Genomic DNA, 19863 nt, shown 5'->3' with positions numbered 1-19863 from the left:
TTTGTGGTGAAGTCTGCCTCATTTTTCCTGCACATGCAACATGTTTTTTGTTCTTTGTTTTTTAGGTGAGAAAGATGCTCGACACATTCAGACACTTAAGACACAAAGGAATCAAATGCATTATTTTAAGTGTTTTATTTAAATTTCTTGAATTCATGCTAGAAATATTAGTAACCAAGCTTCTCTGCTTTATAATTATATTTAAGGATATTTAGCTTGTTTGTTATCGGCAACAAATCCAATGATCTTATCTTTACAACAAGCGTTTGAGTTTATCTCATTGTAGCGCCGGCTACCAAGATCACATGACTCAAATTCAACCAACACTTTGCTAGAGCACCTCTTGTGTAGTAAAATACACCTTAAAAAACTCCCAAACAGCTGCATTATTCTTTTATTTTCAGTGAAACATGAAAACAAAAGAATAATTGGTGTATTTCAACAGAATAATGTTGAAATACACCAATTACACCTTCCTAATATTGTGCAGCTCTCCCTTGTGGTGACTCATCAGAGAATGGACATGGGCCTTCTGAGGGTGTCCTGTGGTGTCTGGCAACAGAGTGTTGTTAGTGGGGGGGGCCTTTGAGGGGAGGGGCCTCTGTGGATCATCCCACAGATACTTGATCAGTTTGGGATCTAGTGAATTTGGAGGCCAGGTCAACACCTTGTGCTGTTCTTCATGTTTTTTTGAGTCGTTCCTTAAGTGTTTTTGTGTGTGCATCTTTATGGCAATGGCTGCTGCCATCAAGGAGTGCCATTGCTATGGGGTGGGGGTGCCTGGTCTGGTCTAGGTGGGTGCTTCATGTCTGAGTAACATCCACACCAATGAATGCCAGGTCCAAAAGTTTCCCAGCAGAACTATGAATTGTCGCCAGATGGTTTAAATTTTATTCACTTCTCCTGTCAGTGGTTTTAATGTTGTGGCAGATCGGTGTACTGTGCTGTATTAGGGAAATTACTTGACATTTCTGAGTCCCTGTTAAAGACATACTGTACGTCTTCAGTCGACAATAGACAGGACAGTATTGAGAAAGAGACTAAAGTATCATTGGTTTGGTCTTTTCATTGGATTTGTCGACAGTAAGAAACTAATCTGATGAACTGCTTAAATTAAAGACACTTGTTAAAAAGAGCTAATTAAAGCTTATTAAATAGTTTTTTGATTTCTCATGTTCTGGATCATCATAGGAATGAAAATATCATTTCAAACACGTTCCGATGCGGCTCTAAAGTCTTGACAGCGTTGGTGCGTCCGCTCCCATGAGGGAACTGTGTGATCCGTGAATCTAAAATAGGGATGCTTTAAAGATTCCTTTAAACAAATTTAGACTCGCCTGACACGCACAGTATCCAGAGCTGAGGCCGTGTGACATGTTAACAATGTCAGATCAGGCCGCTCGGGATGCGCATGCCCCCAAAGCGCAACACATTCCTGACGCCGCGTCCTCCCCCGATCCTTCCTGCCCCCGCCTCAGAGAACAGGAGCCGACCGGGAGGCGTCGCAGATTTTAAGGGACTTCAAGTTTGTGCCGTAGTTGTCGTGGCCCGGACACAGCGCTTGATGTAAGGTGTTGGTGAAGGTTCCGGCACAGAAGCAGTGTAGGGGGGTCACTGTGTCAGCTCCTAGGAAGCACACCAAACCCCCGGGGAAGCTGCAGTATATCCCGATACGAGTGAACTGTCTCCCTTCCAACAGAGGCAGGTCATGCTGAACCCCTCCATGCCACGCAGTGTAGCCTCCATTAAAGTATTCCACACACCAAGACTCTTTGCCTCGGCCCAGCCAGCAGTCCTCCTCGGAGCCATGCCGTGGGATGGTGGGGTAGGTGAGCCCCAGCTCCCAGTAGGTCTTCCCGCTCACGTCCACCTCCCAGTATTGGCGCCCCTCGCTGAAGCCCTCCTGGCTGATTACGTTTAAGGTGGTGTCAAAGCGGGAGGGGATCTCTGGGACATCCTGCCAGGTGTCAGTGTAAGTGACGGCGTCGCCCTCAGGGGAGATGATCAGCTTGGGATGGGCAGTGTCAGCGTCCAGGACAACGTCTGCAGCATCTGTGTGACCCAAAAGAAGATACTAGAAATAATATATCATGTCCTCAACCAGAAGTTCACAACAGAGACAAACGCTCCCTACTGTAACCTTAGACTTCAGAGAATCTACCTGTCTCTTTGGGTGAACTCACAGCTCTGAAATAGCTTCTTGGTGACAGGGACCTGGGATCTGATGAACAGCAGCAGATTGGTGGTAAGACTCAGCAGCTGCTCGTTCTTGAACTCGTCCATCCTGATCAGGTCAGGGTCCGTCAGTTTCAGCATCTCAAAGATTCTAATCTCAAGCAAAAGAAAAAAAAGCAATCGTCCCAGACAATAACAAAAAAATGTTTCAGCCATGAAGTCAAAAATAACGCAAATACAATATGCAGACAAAAAAACGAATTGATATGAATTTAAAGGGGAATTACCGTTTTTTTACAACCTGGACCTTGTTTCTGGCATAAAATACGATCGTTTACTCACCCATATAACTTTGGTGTCATTTGCAGTCGTTCGGACGATATTTAGATCTGCATATATCCATATAGTGACTGGGGCACCGAAACACAGCTTCTAAATCACGCATTATCTACCGCGAACTCAACTCCGGACTCAACGGGGAATAGCACTAGCGTATCATAACAAAATATTGGTGGAATGAACGAGTTTCGCAACAGATAATGCGTTGTTTAGAGGTTGCATTTCGGTGCCCCAGTTACTCCCACTATATGGATAAAAGCGGCGCTCCGCTGGATCTGAATATCTTCCGAATGACTCCAAATGACACCAAAGTTATATGGGTGAGTAAACTATTGTATTTTATGCCGGAAATAAGGTCCAGGTTGTAAAAAACGGTAGTTCCCCTTTAAGTTGTGCTAAAGCAGAGGTGTCAAACTCATTTTAGTTCAGGGGGCCACATGCAGCCAAATTTGATCTAAAGGGGGCCAGACCAGTAACATAACAACATAATAACCTATAAACAGTGGCAACTCCAAATTGTTTTAGTGCGAAGAAGAACATTTTGTTTACGTTTAATTAACACTCCTTTTACAAAACATTTTATTAACAACTTGAAATTTCTTAAGAAAAATAAGTTTCGCCAGTTTAGGGTCTCAGTTTCATGTTATGTGTACAATTTTACTAAAACAGTGCAAATTAGAAATAGCATCTACTTTTATTGAAAAACTGCAGCCATCTACGTAATTCTCGCACTTTCAAAATTCATTCCATGGGCCACGCTGGAACCTGGGTGGACCGTTTTTTGCCTCCAGGCTGTATGTTTGACGCCCATTTTCTAAAGAGTATGACGGCATCGTGTGCCCTAGTCAGACTGACAAGGAAGTTTTCTGTTCGTTTAAAGCAAACTATTACCCGTAAATGTAATGGACGAGTTACTGGTAAATGACTCAGCTAGATTTTTCTATGCCAGCCCTGGTGGCATTCCCCGCTGAAAAATCTTTGGTATGTTTGGTAGCTACTGATTCACTGATACTGATACAATCTGTCAAAACATTATAAATGATTCAACCAGAAAGGTTTTGCAGCAGGAGTGTGATCATACCTGTTATCTGTTTCTGGATTCTGTAGAAGATAAGAATATCCCGTTAGTGGTTTTATTTCCATTTAGAGTTTGCATATTAAACCGTCTCTTAGAATCATAATCTAACAACCTGAACGTCACTTTCTTGTGTCTGTGCTCTGTTGTCCAGTTCCTGGTCCAGTTCCTTAGTGAGGTGGTAGCAGTCTTCAATCTTCTCCTCCATTAACTTCTCCGTGGCCTCGAGCTCCGTGTCCAGCAGGGTCAGTGTGATGCGGAGGTCCTCGTCCAGCACCCGCTTCATGTCCTCGTACTTCTTCTTGATTTTGTCCTTCATTGCGTTGGTCTTTTTCTGAGAGTTAAAGAACGTGAGCAGGGTGCAACAGACATGCTAACTGTGTAGCAACCTGCACATGCAGCATACCCGCTTAGCAAGAACAGCTCAACCCCCCCCCAAAAAAAAAACCACAATGAAACACCAAACACCTACACAAGCTTGTAGCAAAAAGACGTTAATAAGACTGTAATGTTGTGCTTTTTTTGTTTTTTAGACAGAAAAGAATTCTGAAATTGAGGCTGTGTTCCATGTTCATTTACTCTGACCCAGCAACATACACCAATCAGCCAAAACATTAAAACCACTGACAGGAGAAGTAAACAACATTGACCGTCTTGTGACAATTAAATGTTCTGCTGGGAAACTTTTGGACCTGGCATTCATTGGTATGGATGTTACTTAGACATGTAGCACCCACCTAGACCAGACCAAGCACCCCCACCCCATAGCAATGATTCCCAGCAGGATGCAGCTTGACACAGGCACACACACAAAAACACTTTAGGAACAACTAAAAAAATAAACATGAAGAACAGCACAAGGTGTTGACCTGGCCTCCAAACTCACTAGATCCCAAACTGATCAAGTATCTGTGGGATGATCTACAGAGGCCCCTCCCCCCAAAGGCTCAATCAGCATCACATGAACTCATCTGCGGAAAGGAGTTATAGTTAAAATTCTTGCACCACAGCTTTGTTATAGCGACTGATTAATGCGGTCATTCTGCTGCAGGACTAACCAATTCCTTGATGAAACGCCGATTTTGAGTACAAAGTGTTTTAAAGGCCCAGAAGAAGCCAGCAAATGCGATTAGAATAAATTTAAAAAAGTCACAGCTACACAAAAGCGCTTTCGTAAAGTCCTCACTTATGACGTTTAACTGAATGTGCAGCAGCGAGACAAGGACACACGCCCCATGTCCCACTTCGTTAGCTATAATCAAGAAGACGAGGGTACGAAGACCAAATTCACGTTCATGCAACTCACAATTCTCTGAGTTAGGAAGGGTTATGGAACACATTGTTGCATAGATTATCAAAAGTGATTAAACAATTTCTACTAATAAAAGTCAAACACATAAATTAAATCATATAAAACAGACTTACTGTTATCTCCACCTGTTTGGCCGCCAGCTTCTTCATCCGGTAGGCAATGACGTCCCTTTGTCTCTGCAAGTGCTGCTGGCGTTTCAGAAGCATTTCCTTTAAAATACAGAAATTAAGTTGGAAAAAAAAGCTGAAAAGAAGACAAAACAAAGGTTAAGGGAGGAGAGGCAACCATGTCGCTGCAGATGAAGCTCTTACGTCTTTCGTGGCCTTCACGCTAAGCTTACTATTCATCTTCTGTACAGGGGTGCAGGTTAAACCAACGCTAACCAGCGACAGGACAGACACAAGTGCTTTTATAGGCCTGCCACTGATGTGAAGGCTTCGTTGGCAGGGAGGGTAGGTGGGGTAGGTGGGTGGGTGGGCAGGCCAGGGTATGGGGTGAATGCCTGCCACCCACTGCCTACACTGTCCTGGTCCTATTGCCAGCATGTGCCTTGTTTTATTGCACCATGAGTCTAAACTTTGAAGACACGAAGGAGGTTGTGTGCAGATAAGAGCGAAAGGGAAATTGTTAGACTTCCTAAAGAGTTATTGCGTGTCCCGCTGAACACGAAGCCCTTAAGAAATCTATTAATACCGGCCCGGCTCTAACCTTGATGTATGAGTGTGCTCGTGACCCACATGCACGTCTAAAGGAGTTTGGAAAGTCTCCGAGACGCTTGAATGTCCCTCGCAGCTAATGGACGGGCCGCATACTAATCATTTTAATTAATCTATCTGTCAAGTACACGTGTTGTATCAAAGCACTGGGAGAGATGCCACAGCCATGACCGGTGACCTGTCGCATGCAGAGAGACGTCAAAAAGCAGCTGACTACCCTACATCCAGAGACAGAAAATTCACACCGTGGAGCATACACGGGATACCCCTCAAATCTGCCACTTCACAATCAGACTGACCCATCTCCTCCTCCTCCTCCTCCTCCTCCTCCTCCTCCTAACATATTTCTAATCAGAGGACATGGAAGAAGTGGCACGGCACGCCAGGGGTCACATGCCTCCATTTCTCAAAGAAGGAAAAGACCAAATTAGCTGCTATAGAGAAACATTTGACCTCACCCAATGTCTTCCTACCCAGCCTAACTTTTATAGGCAGCATACAAAGCATAACATTATGACCACCTTCCTAATATTGTGTAGGTCTCCCTTGTGGTGACTCATCAGAGAATGGACATGGGCCTTCTGAGGGTGTCCTGTGGTGTCTGGCAACAGGATGTCGTTAGTGGAGGGGGGGCTCTGTGGATCATCCCACAGATACTTGATCAGTTTGGGACCTAGTGAATTTGGAGGCCAGGTCAACACCTTGTGCTGTTCTTCATGTTTTTTCCTAAAGCTTTTTCGTGGCTGCATCCTGCTGGGGATGGCTGCTGCCATCAAGGAATGTGATTGCTATGGGGTGGGGGTGTCTGGTCTGGTCTAGGTGGGTGCTACATGTCTAAGTAACATCCACACAAATGAATGCTTCTTCTCTTCTCTCTTTGCTGTTCTCTTCTCTCTTTCTTCTGTCTGTACCCGGCTGGCCTTAGGCAGATGGGTCCCTCCATATGAGCTGGGTTCTGCTCAAGGTTTCTTCCTGTTAAAAGGGAGTTTTTCCTTGCCACCGTCGCCTTCAGGCTTGCTCTGGGGGTTTCAGGCCGGGTTTTTGTAAAGCGTCTTGAGACGATTTGTATTGTTATTGACGCTATATAAATAAAATTGAATTGAATTGAATTGAATTGAATGCCAGTTCCAAAAGTTTCCAAGCAGAACGTTGAATTGTCACTAGATGGTTTTAATGTTATTCACTTCTCTTGCCAGTGGTCTTAATGTTGTGGCTGATTATAGCGTAGCTGAAACCATTTTTCATTCTCACTGTAACCCTGATATTTCCTTGTCAACTATGATAATGTCCTTAGTTCTGTTTATGTATAGTTATATTTAGTAGCTATGGTCATAAATTACGTTCTGTCAAAAAGTTGGCAGCACCCTTTTCTATTGTTTCCAAACCTCTTTCAGTGTCTTTCTCAGAGCAGAATGTAGGACACCAGCCAAATTGAAATTTAAGACGATCCACTCTCGAAACCTTTGCGTGCATGGATGTTTTTGACGACCAGTCCTTAAGGTTATGACGTTTCAGTTATGAAAAATCCCTTGTGTTCCTCTGTTCAGGGGGAAAACCTTTAAGGGAGCGCGCACGGCATCCTGCAGCTTTCAGCAACGACCCAGGTGGACCTTAAAAGCAGACGGAAGCCAGGAACCAGAAACACCTGTTCTCACTGTGAATGTCTTGTTACTGTTTGCCAGGAACAACAAAACATCCAGCTTCCTCGTGCGGCCCCACTCATCGTCGCAGAGAGCCAGGTGAGCAGAATCTCTGAACAGGTGCTCGGCAGGTGAGAGTTTTATCTTCTGATTTAGACATGTGTTGGGATTAATTTCTTTTTCCCGTTTCTTTTTAATCGACTTTGAGAGTTCAAATGTGTTTTAATGTTGTTCATGAGGTCACATTTACTACCATGCAACCATGAATACATGTGCACTGTTGTTTAATGTTTGCTGTTTTAAAATGCTGCTATTCCTCACTGTACCAATTGCATTCATTGTGTGCTACTCTTTGCTTTTATTGTGTATAGCTGCTGTAGTATTTTGTTGTTTCTCACCAGACAATGAGAATTAAACTTCTTACTCTTATTCTTGCTGTTGACTTACAAATCTGCGTCTTTACAGGCGTGCACATTTGCATATTCTCTTATAAATGCACACCTGCAGCTGCATGTGGCTTTTGTTTGTGGCTGGCGTTGACAAATAAATCTATTTTTTTTTTGTTAAAAAAAGAAAGTTTAACTATTTCCATGCCGTATTGAAGCAACGTTTTTTGTTTTTTTTTTCCCTCAGGTGTGGCGTCGCAATGCACAAGAGCCTGAAAAACACAGGTAGCGTATGGCGTCCGATAAAGTGCTGATTCATGGTTTTATTTCAGTGCTTTGGTGAAGGTATTTACAGTGTGGGTGACAGGAAAACCTGTTTTTACCGCCAATCTTGTCCAAACACAGAAGTTACCTGGAATGTGCTAATGTACCAGAGCACCACGTTAAAAGCTTCTAACTCAGCTACATGCTGTAAATAAAAAACAACATGCGTGCAAACTGCTGAGCAGTAAGCTTTTCTTTTGCAGTTTTCTACAGGCCATTGCCAGCTGTGTCAGAAATTCGGTCTGGATACCTGTATAAGTCTCCTCCCCACAGACGGCTGGTGACAGAGGTAGTAACTCAGCGGATGCAACAGTTTGCAGCACTTTGTGTGTGTGTGTGTGTGTTTTTACAATTTTTTCTATCATGTATCCTGCAGAAATCATGGAAGAGGCGTTATTTCATCCTGTTCAAAATCAGCGATCGAGAGTATCATTTCAAGTACTTCAGGAATTCGGAGGAAAAGGACAAGCCACTTGGAGGCATAGACTTGTCACAGTATGTTCTCACTTTAAACGTCAACTTAAATACTTGTGCACGCAGTACGCGCTTCATTGAATTTAGCTTCTTCCTTTGCAGAGCATTATTGCATGTTGTTGCTTTTCAATCTGCATTTAAAATTTGTAAACTAATGTAGCTGCTCTTGCTTTGTGTTTTTTGTTCCTCCGTCAGGATCTCACTGCTGCAAATGAGCCCTCAGCATCACCAGAGATGGACATGGATCCAGAAGAGCTTCAAATGCTCCCCATCCTGTGTGCTCTACATCAGGTCGGCCGACCGGGACTACTTCCTCATTGGAGAGAACAGGTCGGTCAGCTGTTTTTTGTTTGTTTTTTTACTGGTGGCACAAAACTGAGTTGGAATTTATTCATTCATTCATTTTCTGTAACTGCTTGTCCTCTGGAGGGTCGCGGGGAGGGGGTGGCAGGAGCCTATCCCAGCTGTCATAGGGCGAGTGGCAGGGTAACACCCTAGGCAGGGTAACACCCTAGACAGGTCTCCAGTCGCTAACACAGAGAGACAGACAACCATTCACATTCACACCTACGGCCAATTTAGAATCACCAATGAACCTAACCAGCATGTCTTTGGACGGTGGGAGGAAGTCGGAGTACCCAGAGAGTAGCTCCTGACATACTGCGCTTGAAATAGAGTCACAAGAATGTGCTTCTGCTCTACATAGGACAGGAAGATAGGATATACGGAAAGGTACCTGGTAACCCAAAGATCTAGATTATAAAACTGCAGCCAGTGTCACTTTTCTGCCCTAAAGGTAGTCACTTAGTCCTCAAAGAGAGGACGTCCTAGTGTTTGGACGTGTTTGGATTCATTGGTTGATGCGTCAGCTTCTCGGTTAGATCCATCCATCTCTTCTTTCGCAGCTCCTTTGTCAGGATCAAACAAACCAACCGGTTGCAGCAAAATGCCAAACCTCGACGTTTTAAACTGTTTTCTCCACAAATCTCCATCTTTTACACTAAATCACTTCCCATTTTGCTCGAAACCACATCCAGGATTGTGCATAAATTCACCCACTTTTCAAAAGAGCTTGTTATAAAACAAATTAAATGAATTGCTATGTATTTGTAAGTCAGCAATGGCGTAACCAAAAATCAGGCCACAGCTGGGTGGACCAGTCCTTGTCTCAAGGCCCCCACTGACACTTTCATTGCTCCTCATAAAACACTTCCACACTGGCCTTCACACCATTTACTATTTTGGGAGTTCGGGGCAATCAAAAAGAAATTATGATGCTGCTTTCCCCCTAAAGTAACAGCCCATCATCTGATAATGGCTTGTGCTCACGCTAAATTGCTGCTAAATGTTTGCATTTCCACTTCATATTTGATTTTGGTATTGGATTTTAAATGGAGCAAATGTAATTTGTGGAGGAAAAATTGACCTTTTTAAGTGCTCTCTTTTCTCCTAGTGAGGAAGTGGACGGCTGGTTCGCTGACCTGTATGAGTCGCTGGAAAACCGGCCACATACGTTCCTCAATTCACAGGTTTACACTGATTTCACTTCTTTAGCATGTTTTGTAACAGCTTATGAAGACAGAGCATCTCTTGCACTGCACATTTATTGTATATATCATGTTTGCTTATTATCAACTTTTATTGATAATGATTATTTTGCTGCCTTGCTCCTACAGGAAGTGCCTAATGGCCGGTCAACAATTGAGGTAAAAATTAAAAATGTCATATTGCTCATTGAGAACTAGTCTTAAACACAATATATTATTGGGGGGAGTTTGCCATTCTCATTCACCGCGGCCTTCAAATGAAACTTGAGTGCTTGGCGTTCAAGCCGTAAGTTGCAAGAACACCAGTGCTAGGCAACGGGCAGGGTCTAGACGCAACAGTTAGCATGCTAACAGCTAGGTAGCGTAAAGTGGGGTAAGCGAAGGTGTATTAGCTTGTATTAGCTTACCACCACCATCCACCATTTCGCCAACTTTAACACTACGAAAGAGTTGTAAATATCACAAGAGGGAGGCATTCAGATGGATCTATTTTCATGAATATGGTAAACACAAACCTCATTTGAAGGCAACATTAAAATTTAGCTAACAGCTGGCTAGCTTAGCTTAGCTTAGCTTAGCTTAGCATAGCTTAGCAGGAAGGCTTGAAACTATTAGCCTGGCTATGTTTAAAGATCACTAAATCCACCTACTTTATTAAAGCTGTTAAAAAAATGAAATCAATAAACATTTGGCTAGTAATGTCTAAATATTTCTTGGCTCCTGATACACAGCTCATGCCTCATGAATCAACTATTTGTCATTTTTACACCTCAATCTTTATATGAGGTAATTCAGCTAATCGCTGGGTCTTAATGAACTTAAACTAGGAGTGTCAAACTGATTTTAGTTTAGGAGGCCACATGCAGCCCAATTTGATCTGAAGGGGGCCGGACCAGAGACATAACATCATAATAACCTATAAGTAACGACAACTCCAAACGTTTACCTTCGTTTTGGCGTGAAGAATTTTATTAACTATCCTTTTACAAAACATTTTTAGGTCATTGCTGCCGTCTACTGTTTAGTTCTGGGTCTCAGTTTTGTGTTATGTCGTGTTACTAAAACAGTACAGCCCCTCGTGGTCAAATTAGGAATAGCAGTTAGTTTTATTGTCTTCTATGTATTTTTCGCACTTTGCAAATTCATCCTTTGGCGGACCTGTTTTGGCCCCCAGGCCATATGTTTGACACCCCCTGAAGTTAGAGGTGCCACTGTGTTAATTTTTTTTACATTTTAACACAAACAAGCTGTTTCTTTATTGTTTTCATAACCTCAGCAGACTACTGCCACCTATGTATTGCAGCTCATTTTAACTTGGTGTTTATTTCCTGTTATTGGGTATCTACGGGCTTTTCTCTTTGATTTCTTTTGAAAACAGACTTCTCTTCCTGCTTTCCCAGGTAATTTCAAACCCCATTTTGCAGAAAACTAATTCTACTACCAAAGTGCTTGGAAAGGTTTGTCAACAATATTCTATTGTCACCTCAACACTCGTTTGGTTAACCCTTTCTATGCCGCCATGCCTGTATATCAACCCAGATTTAAAAAAATGGCAGATTTGTTGCTCAAGTGGAATTAAGGGAAATGCCAACATGAGGTCTCAAATAATGTTTTTTGCTGAGTCACGGATTTAAAAATTTAATTCTATCGGAATAATGTAAAATACTTCTCGTTTTTATTTTTTATTTCAGGAAGTACCAAAAATACGCTCCATGTCTGATCCATCGCCAAACGCTCTGGATAGCGACACTGAAAAACCAAAGGTGCGACATGTTGAGTTGACTCTTTGCACGATATGTTCACTTGGGGCTTCTGAGAATTTTCACTTTTTGTAATATCTGCTGGCAGAGAGAAGAGGTTATCAAAAGACGTGCATCTGAGCCTGTGAACCCAGTCTATGACTATCCAAGACCTATTTCGAGGCAAAAAGTAGGCCTGTTAATTACTCTGAACTGTGAGCAACATAAACTAAATATTACAACAAATCTTTTTTTATTTCTTTTCTTGAATTAGGCCACAGAGAATGATTCAAGGTGTAGCCACAGCACTGAGTCACCGTGAGTTTTAAAATCTTTTGTCTCACTAAGATTAAAAGATCCGCTGTCACATTTTTAACCTTTGACAGCTGCATTATTCAGTATCGTTTGTCTGCTGATTTGACCGTCTGACCCCTTGTAGGTATGAAATCATGACAGATCGGGATTGCAATGGAGTAGTTGAGGAAGTGTAAGTGTTTTACACTGTAATGTGACAGAAGACAAAAAAAAAAATAACCCCAATTTCTAATTATGACGAGTAATTGCTAATGAAAATGAGTGTTTAAAATAAGTGCTTTGTGCCTTTAGGGATCTGGAAGTTGAGGAAGTTACCACAGGCACCCTGATGAGGACGGTCAATCAGACCTTTGAAAGATTAAAGACTCCTATTTCCCCACTGCCTTCATGCGTTGAGGAGCCGGCCACAGAAGACAGGTAAATTATTAGTTTTTTGTGTGTGTTTTACTTTTCACTTACCCTACCCTCACCCTACGCTCTTTCTCTAGCTCTTTGTAACACTGTGCTCTTTGTCAGCGCCCTAGATACCAAAATAGCTCAATCATCAGAGGTAACCATGTCCTCGTTGGCTCGGGCCGACAGCGGCAAGGGTTATTTTTACAGCGCGGAGCATGTTGACACTCCAGGACCAGTGAAGAATCTGAGAGAGGCAGCGCCGTAGAACCTGTTTAGCAACACGTGTGCTGGACTAGAGGAGACCTTTCATCTCCTCATCTCTTCACACTGTTAATCGCCGGTCATCTGTGGTGTGTCCGTTGAGCCATGACAGTGTTGGTTGTTGTAATTGCAGCTTATTGATAGGATCTCTTTATAAACCTTTAGATCAGATGTGACTCATTTGATTGTTGTTGTTGTTGTTTATGATGGTTTGCTTGAGTGCTATGATGCTAATCAGAGACGATGCACTAGAAGTAAATCATAGTGTTTAAAGTGAAAGCATGGATGAACTATTTGCATTAACATTATGACCAAGTGAATAGCATTTAAACCATCTTGTGACAGTTCAATGTTCTGCTGGGAAACTTTTGGACCTGGCATTCCTTGGTGTGGATGTTACTTAGACATGTAGCACCCACCTAGACCAGACCAGGCACCCCCACCCCATAGCCATGACACTCCTTGACTCAAAAGAGCTTCAAATGCTCCCCATCCTATGTGCTCTACATCAGGGCGGCTGACCGGGACTACTTCCTTCATTCTCCTTCTGTAACCGCTTATCCTCTGGAGGGTCCCAGTTGGGGCTGGAGCCTATCCCAGCTGTCATTGGGCGAGAGGCGGGGTACACCCTGGACATGTCTCCAGTCTATCACAGGGCTAACACAGAGAGACAGACAACCATTCACACAAGAATCACCAATGAACCTAACCAGCATGTCTTTGGACGGTGGGAGGAAGCTGGAGTACCTGGAGAGAACCCACGCAGACACAGGGAGAACATGCAAACTCCACACAGAAAGGAACCAGTCACTCCATGGATTAAAACCCAGAACCTTCTTGCTGTAAGGCATCAGTGCTAACCACCACACCACTGTGCCACCCCTCAAAAATTCAAAAACTCAAAAAAAACATGAGCACAAGGTGTTGACCTGGCCAAATTCACTAGATCCCAAACTGATCAAGTATCTTTGGGATGATGATGACAGAGGCAATAATAATACTGAGCTAAAATTTATTGTTTTGCAGCTCTTGCCGGTGCGTTCAGCGTAAAGCAGCTGCGTTGTCATTCATTCCCTCTGCGTTGCCAAACTGTTTTATGGTCTTTTTGTTTGGGCATCAAACTAAGAACGCACGCGTGACTACAAACAGCTGAAACATGGACGCTGGTCTGATGCTATAATCCCTTTAATGTTATTTCTTTTTGCAGAGAAGAGACGCAAGCATCTTCGGATTTTAGCAGCAGCTCCAGTGACAACGATGCCACCTCTCCTGTATGTACGATGGAGAGACAGACCGTGAGCAGGATGGAAAAACGAAACTCCACTGATAGGTGAGATGAGCTAAAAACAAAAAATAAACCATCTGGCTACCAACTGGTTAGCCTTGATTATCACAAAGCAAAGAGACAAGTGAGATATGTGAGATTATGATCTGAAGCAGAGAGTTAAGTTCTCTCATTCAACGTTTGCTCCGGTTGTAAATAGTTCAAGTCGACATGAGAAACCCCCGCTGTGGCCCCGTCTGCGCTGCTGCCAGTCAGACGGCTTTGCAATAGCAACGGAGAACAAATAAAAACAGACATTATCCCGCTCAGAGTGACTCAGTAAGATAACCTAAACAGAAAGGCATGCTGGGACCGACGCTGACATGCTGCTGGACCGGTATGAGCAGTTTCTGTGGCTTCTTGCGAACAGATGCTGGAGTAATAATAGACGATTAATAACAAGCAGAACAACATTTATTATTCACTTTGTTACATGAACTAAAACGAGTCAGACAAAGGAAACTGGAAGTCCTTTTATATACACACACTCCTGCTATTGTGACGGATGTTGAGGACAATAATAACGTTTCTTTCCTTCTGTGCTTGTGAAAGAGTGATCAGCCACAACATTATGACAGGAGAAATTAATAACATCTTGTGACAGTTCAATGTTCTGCTGGGAAACTTTTGGACCTGGCATTCATTGGTGTGGATGTTACTTAGACATGTAGCACCCACCTAGACCAGACCAGACACCCCCACCCCATAGCAATGACATCCCCAGCAGGATGCAGCCACAAAAACACTTTAGGAACAACTCAAAAAAACATGAAGAACATCACAAGGTGTTGACCTGGCCTCCAAATTCACTAGATCCCAAACTGATCAAGTATCTGTGGGATGATCCACAGAGGCCCCTCCCCAACATTCTGTTGCCAGACACCACAGGACACCCTCAGAAGGCCCATGTCCATAGAAATCTTAAGTAACCTCAAACAACCACCCAACAAAATCAATAGACAAGAAGTGTGAGATCCTAGGAACATTTCTCCATTTTAAATTCTGTCTGCACAAATATGAATTATGCACGATGTCACTGAATAAAGCTTTTGTTGTCTTTTGTTTTATTTCACTTTCAAGCATTGACCACGTTGCTCCAGAAGAGAGAGATCTGACTGTGAATCAGGCAGATCTGAAAAAACACCTCACACTCACAGAAGTGGACGGGAAACCGAGGTATGTTCACCCAAAAAAAGAAATAATAAAATAATCCCATACAATGCATTAGAGCTTTACAATGTCTCCTGTGATGGAGACGGCTTTCCAAAGCACCCGCACAAAATGTTCCATTTATATATCACTGAAAATGCTGAGAGCACGGACGTGTGAGTGCCATACTCTCTCTCCTCGCTCTCTTTTGTGCAGGTTTGCCTTCATCCAATAACTCACGGATTCCATTGTTTGAAGAAACAACAGCTCACATCAGGCAGAGCTGGCCTCGATGCTGCATGTCCTCATCCCCCATATTCTTTCTTTTTTTTTTTTTGCAGTTGAGCAGAACTCATAATGCTCAGTAAGGCTCAGTGTTTTGCTGTGGGAGCCGACTATTCAGCTGCATTGTTTGAAAGTTTATACACTCAATTGGATTCAGTAAACGCTCTTCAAGTGAATTAGCTGCATGCTGCGGTCCGTTTAAAATGCAGGAAAGACAGCTTCTGTTAGAAAAGCATGAATACAGGTAGAGCTGATGTCTGCCTCAGTTCAGTGGCTCTGTGGAGTTTAAAGTATTTAGTTCAGTCTAAACACTTCAAGACTTGTTTTTTTTTGTGCAGCATGTTTTGTTTGCAGAGCTTCAGTCTTCAGTGGGATAGAGTTGCAGCTGCAGCAATGTACGGACAAAAGATCTGCAGTATATGCACAATATTTAGTGTGTATAAAGTGGAATAAAATTATTCATTAGAATTAAATTGATAATTAATCTCATGCAATTTGCAAAGAATTAAAAATAAATAAAAATAAACTAAAAATAAATAGTAAAAATCTAGTAAAATAAAATAAAAATAAAATAATAGTAAAAATCTAGTAAAATAAAAATAAATATAAGTAAAGATCTAGTAAAATAAAATATAAGTAAAGATTTAGTAAAATAAAATAAAAATTAAATATAAATAAAAATCTAGTGAAATAAAATGAGAATAAAATATAAATAAAATCTGATAAAATAAAATGAAATGAAAATATAAGTAAAAAGCTAGTAAAATGAAATATAAGTAAAAATTTTGTAAAAGAAAAGAAAAGAAAAGAAAAAGAAAAATCTAGAAAAAGAAAATATAAATATAGTAAAATAAAATAAAATTAAAATAAAAATCCGATAAAATAAAAACATTAGTAAAAATCTAGTAAAATAAAAATAAATAAAACATAAGTAAAAATCTAGTAAAATAAAATAGTATAAACACAAATATACATTTGCATATGTACAAGAAACATAGACAGAAGTAAATATATATTATATACGTAGGAAGGATTAATAAGGTTAGGTATTGCAAAGATTTTGCACAAAATAAACATTCATCCATGTTTGTGACCTAGCTTTCTACCTGCCATGGAAAAGACTGGACAAAGAAATGATTTATAGTAGATATACGGTCTATGTAGCCATAGTACTGAGCCTCTCTCTTGTTCTTGTTCACCTCAACCAATCAGCATCCGGCCTACTCATACGATTATCACCTAAATGGGCAGCACGCTGTGGGCTTGCTTTAGGGCCAAACCCAACCATGTCGCCACAAACGTTGGTGGAATTTCCCCAGTCATTCACTCTGAGTCGACGGAGAGCTGCGCAAACAACGCAGAACCATAAATCGGCTTTTAGTAAGACAAGGGAACAACACAACTGGGCATGTCTCCTGTGTGAACAACTCTAGGACATAAGCCAAACCTGAATGGACAAGCAATATGAGTGGTGTTTTCTGTTTAAAGTTTAAAAGCAACATGACTTCTTGTTTGGTCTTGAACACAATAAAAAGGGTTAGGGTTAGGGTTGTTAAGTATGTGGTCGCACTAATCACTAACAGACACTAATCACGCCACTTCCAGGTGAACAACACCCACTGATGTTCCTGTTTAAACCTCCAACTCCCTGCCAGTCTTTAAACCCCCATATTGCCTTTCCCGTCGACCATGCAACTTTTGTCCTACCTGGTTTGTTTGACTATTTATAAATCCTAAAATAAAATGTATCCCCGATATCATTTTTAGCCATCTTCTTCTCAACTAATTACTATACATTGGACACTTCTAGATCACATTTACGGGTCAAATTTGACCTGTAGGACAATTGGAAGGTTAGAGCTGAAGAAGCTATTCGCATGAAACGTCTTTAAGAAACCCTACAAGTCCAGTCGCCCTCGTTCCAGCTTGTTTTTTGACTGAAGGAGACTGAAAACATTTGTGTTTGTGTGTCCCAGTGTGTCCGGGTGGACGGGACAGCCACAGTCGGTGTGCCTGTTCCACAGAGGAGACAGCATCGTGGCGGTTAACGACCTGCACACCGGCACCGTGGAGGAGTTCAACACGTACATCAGCAAGTCTCTCAAGGCCGAGGTACTTTTACGATTTGCACACGTGGACCGTGCCGCAGCGTGTCCTCGTTCATCTAACCAGCCTCGTCTGTTTTCAGGTGAAGCTGACCATCCTGCGTCTACCTGGATGTCAGCCTCTGCATTCGCTGAGCTGCCCCTGCACTGACATCTCAGCAAACTGATCATCGGAGAGGAGACCACGTGTCCGCACGTGCTTAAAAGACTCCTCGGTGCAGTCTGGACCACGTGTCGGCCAGTTCAGACAGTATTTCCAGCTACGACTGTGGCGACTTTTTATAGATCTGTCACTCTAATCATTTTAACGGAGCTTTAAACAGATGCAACAGCTAGAAGTGATCTTAAGAATCTCTTACGTAAGCGCCACGCAAATGTTATCTGTAAACAGATCAAACACGTCACATTTGACGAGAGCTCTCCAGAGTTGCCAAAAACACAAACAAAAGGCAGGCGGGGTCCAGCAACGTATTTCTTCATACTTCTTCTTTTGTGGCGCCTTGTCTCGAGTTATTTTTATGACACAATCGACGTAAAAGGAAACAGACTGAGGCGGGTTGTGACGAAGAATAATGGTGTAAATATGCTCATTGGTTACTATATTTAACCTTTACAAATGTCTCGAAACCAATACGTCTTGTGCTCAAAGGACACTCTAGTTGTCAACACAACCTATACCGATCAGCCACAACATTATGACCACTGCTGGGAAACTTTTTGGACCTGGCATTCATTGGTGTGGATGTTACTTAGACATGTAGCACCCACCTAGACCAGACCAGGCACCCCCACCCCATAGCAATGACACTCCTTGATGGCAGCAGCCATCCCCAGCAGACCTGCACCATATTAGGTCATAATGTTATGCCTGATCGGTGCAGAGTGAATGTAAAGTAGCAGCCTTTTCCGATTGAAGACATGTCCTGGATCTTGTCTTGCCAACAAATCCTAAACGTGACTTCCTTCAGAGTGCTATATTTAGAAATCAGAAAGTGTCTACCTTAAGGTTATGTATAATTCTCCAACCTGCCTGGTATGTCATGTACTCGTAGATTATATTAACGTGTAATATATCTATTGTTATATGTGTACACTGTATACTATACTAAATGACTGTACAATGAAAGCTTTCTGGCTCTGTCTACTCTTCAGACTTTATTCATCGGTCACGGTAGCTCAGTTGCAAATAAAACAAACAACAAAAACTTAAGGACCTCTAGTAAAAAAGAAAAATAGGTGAAGAATCATGAATCATGCATTACCTAGCCCAGGGGTTGTCAAACATGCGGCCTGTGGGCCAAAATCAGCCCACCAGACAGCGTCCAATTTGGCCCATGGGATGAATCTGCAAAGGAAGAGGAGGAGAAGAAGAAGAAGGAGGAGGATGAGGAGAAGGAGGGGAGGGAGGAAGATGAAAATGAGAGGAGGAGTAGGAGGAGGAAAATGAGGAAGAGTAGAACGAGGAGAAGTAAAGAACATGGAGTTTTCTTCTTTTTTTTTTTCTCTCCGCCCTGCAGGCCAGAAGTAACGAACACTAACAGCGTCTTCCATCTTGTTCATCATATGACAGACTGGTCAATAAGTGAGACCAGTGAGACTGATCTGAAACAGAGAGACATTTCTAACAAGCACCTGACTCAATCAAGTGTCTGTATCTGACCATTGGTCATTTTACCCAAAGGGATGGACTCATAGTTATTAGAAGCGGGCAATTCACGTATTAAAACGTACCTGTGGATGACCCTGACGAAGGCCACGCGCCCAAACATGTCAGCCTAACAAGGTCTTGACCCTCCTAGCTTCCTCCATGCACCTTGGTAGCAGGGGAACTTTATCTTCAATGTTCTCTCCAGGTTCTCCAGCTTCCTCCCACCGTCCAAAGACATGCTGGTTAGGTTCATTGGTGATTCTAAATTGGCCGTAGGTGTGAGTGTGAATGGTTGTCTGTTTCTCCGTGTTAGACCTGAGATAGACTGGAGACCTGTAGGCTCCAGCCCCCACCCCAATCAGGTACGTACAGTTTTTCCTTTGCAATGCTTGGACTATTGCAACACCTTGCATTCGAGCCTCGTTTAACACTCTCGGTATCACTCACTACCCGTTACAGGTGCAGAATTTATTTTAAATATCTTACTATTCTGCATGCCGCTGCGTCTTTGCCCAGATTACGAATCTACTCACGCTGTGTGAACTTAAGTCTGCAGCCCTCAGGTAAATCCCTCCTTACTGCGTGCTTCGAAAAAAAAAAAAAAAAAAAAAAAGCTGTGAAACTCTTTACCTGAGGAACTTGTAACAGCAAAC

At 42.4% G+C, this 19863-nt stretch overlaps 2 protein-coding genes across 4 annotated transcripts; one reads left to right on the top strand and one right to left on the bottom strand.

Annotated features, from left to right (window-relative positions):
• Positions 1 to 1474: 1474 nt before the first annotated feature.
• LOC311504899 (zinc-binding protein A33) lies at positions 1475 to 5248 on the bottom strand (the record flags this gene model as incomplete). Its single annotated transcript, XM_084568237.1, has 6 exons — positions 1475 to 2052; positions 2184 to 2326; positions 3596 to 3615; positions 3705 to 3923; positions 5015 to 5110; positions 5213 to 5248. 6 exons carry the CDS (start codon positions 5246 to 5248, stop codon positions 1475 to 1477), a joined length of 1092 nt encoding a protein of 363 aa, XP_084424363.1.
• A 2101-nt stretch (positions 5249 to 7349) lies between these two features.
• Positions 7350 to 18882, top strand: LOC311503925 (pleckstrin homology domain-containing family S member 1-like). 3 transcript variants are annotated; one of them, XM_084566841.1, is made up of 17 exons: positions 7350 to 7388; positions 7891 to 7928; positions 8171 to 8256; positions 8344 to 8462; positions 8637 to 8771; positions 9895 to 9970; positions 10118 to 10147; positions 11389 to 11445; positions 11680 to 11751; positions 11837 to 11917; positions 12002 to 12045; positions 12167 to 12214; positions 12334 to 12459; positions 13907 to 14029; positions 15104 to 15199; positions 17434 to 17569; positions 17646 to 18882. In XM_084566841.1, the coding sequence occupies exons 2-17, from the start codon at positions 7904 to 7906 to the stop codon at positions 17727 to 17729; spliced, it is 1338 nt and encodes a 445-aa protein (XP_084422967.1). In that variant the 5' UTR covers positions 7350 to 7388; positions 7891 to 7903; the 3' UTR covers positions 17730 to 18882. The 3 variants fall into 3 exon arrangements, with proteins under 3 accessions (XP_084422967.1, XP_084422968.1, XP_084422969.1); XM_084566842.1 differs by lacking the exon at positions 11389 to 11445; XM_084566843.1 differs by lacking the exons at positions 17434 to 17569; positions 17646 to 18882 and adding an exon at positions 15389 to 15899.
• The last annotated feature ends 981 nt before the right edge of the window (positions 18883 to 19863 follow it).

Source organism: Chelon labrosus, assembly GCF_963514085.1.
Source record: "Chelon labrosus genome assembly, chromosome: 19".
In the NCBI taxonomy this organism is placed as follows: Eukaryota; Metazoa; Chordata; class Actinopteri; order Mugiliformes; family Mugilidae; genus Chelon; species Chelon labrosus.
The sequence above is the reverse complement of the archived record's forward strand: the minus strand, read 5'-3'. Positions and strand labels throughout refer to the sequence as shown.

Coding starts and splice junctions, on each gene's coding strand:
- LOC311503925 (XM_084566841.1), top strand. CDS start 7,904: ATGCACAAGAGCCTGAAAAACACAG. Junction 8,463..8,636: donor GGAGGCATAGACTTGTCACA/GTATGTTCTCAC, acceptor TTCCTCCGTCAG/GATCTCACTGCTGCAAATGA. Junction 10,148..11,388: donor ATGGCCGGTCAACAATTGAG/GTAAAAATTAAA, acceptor CTGCTTTCCCAG/GTAATTTCAAACCCCATTTT.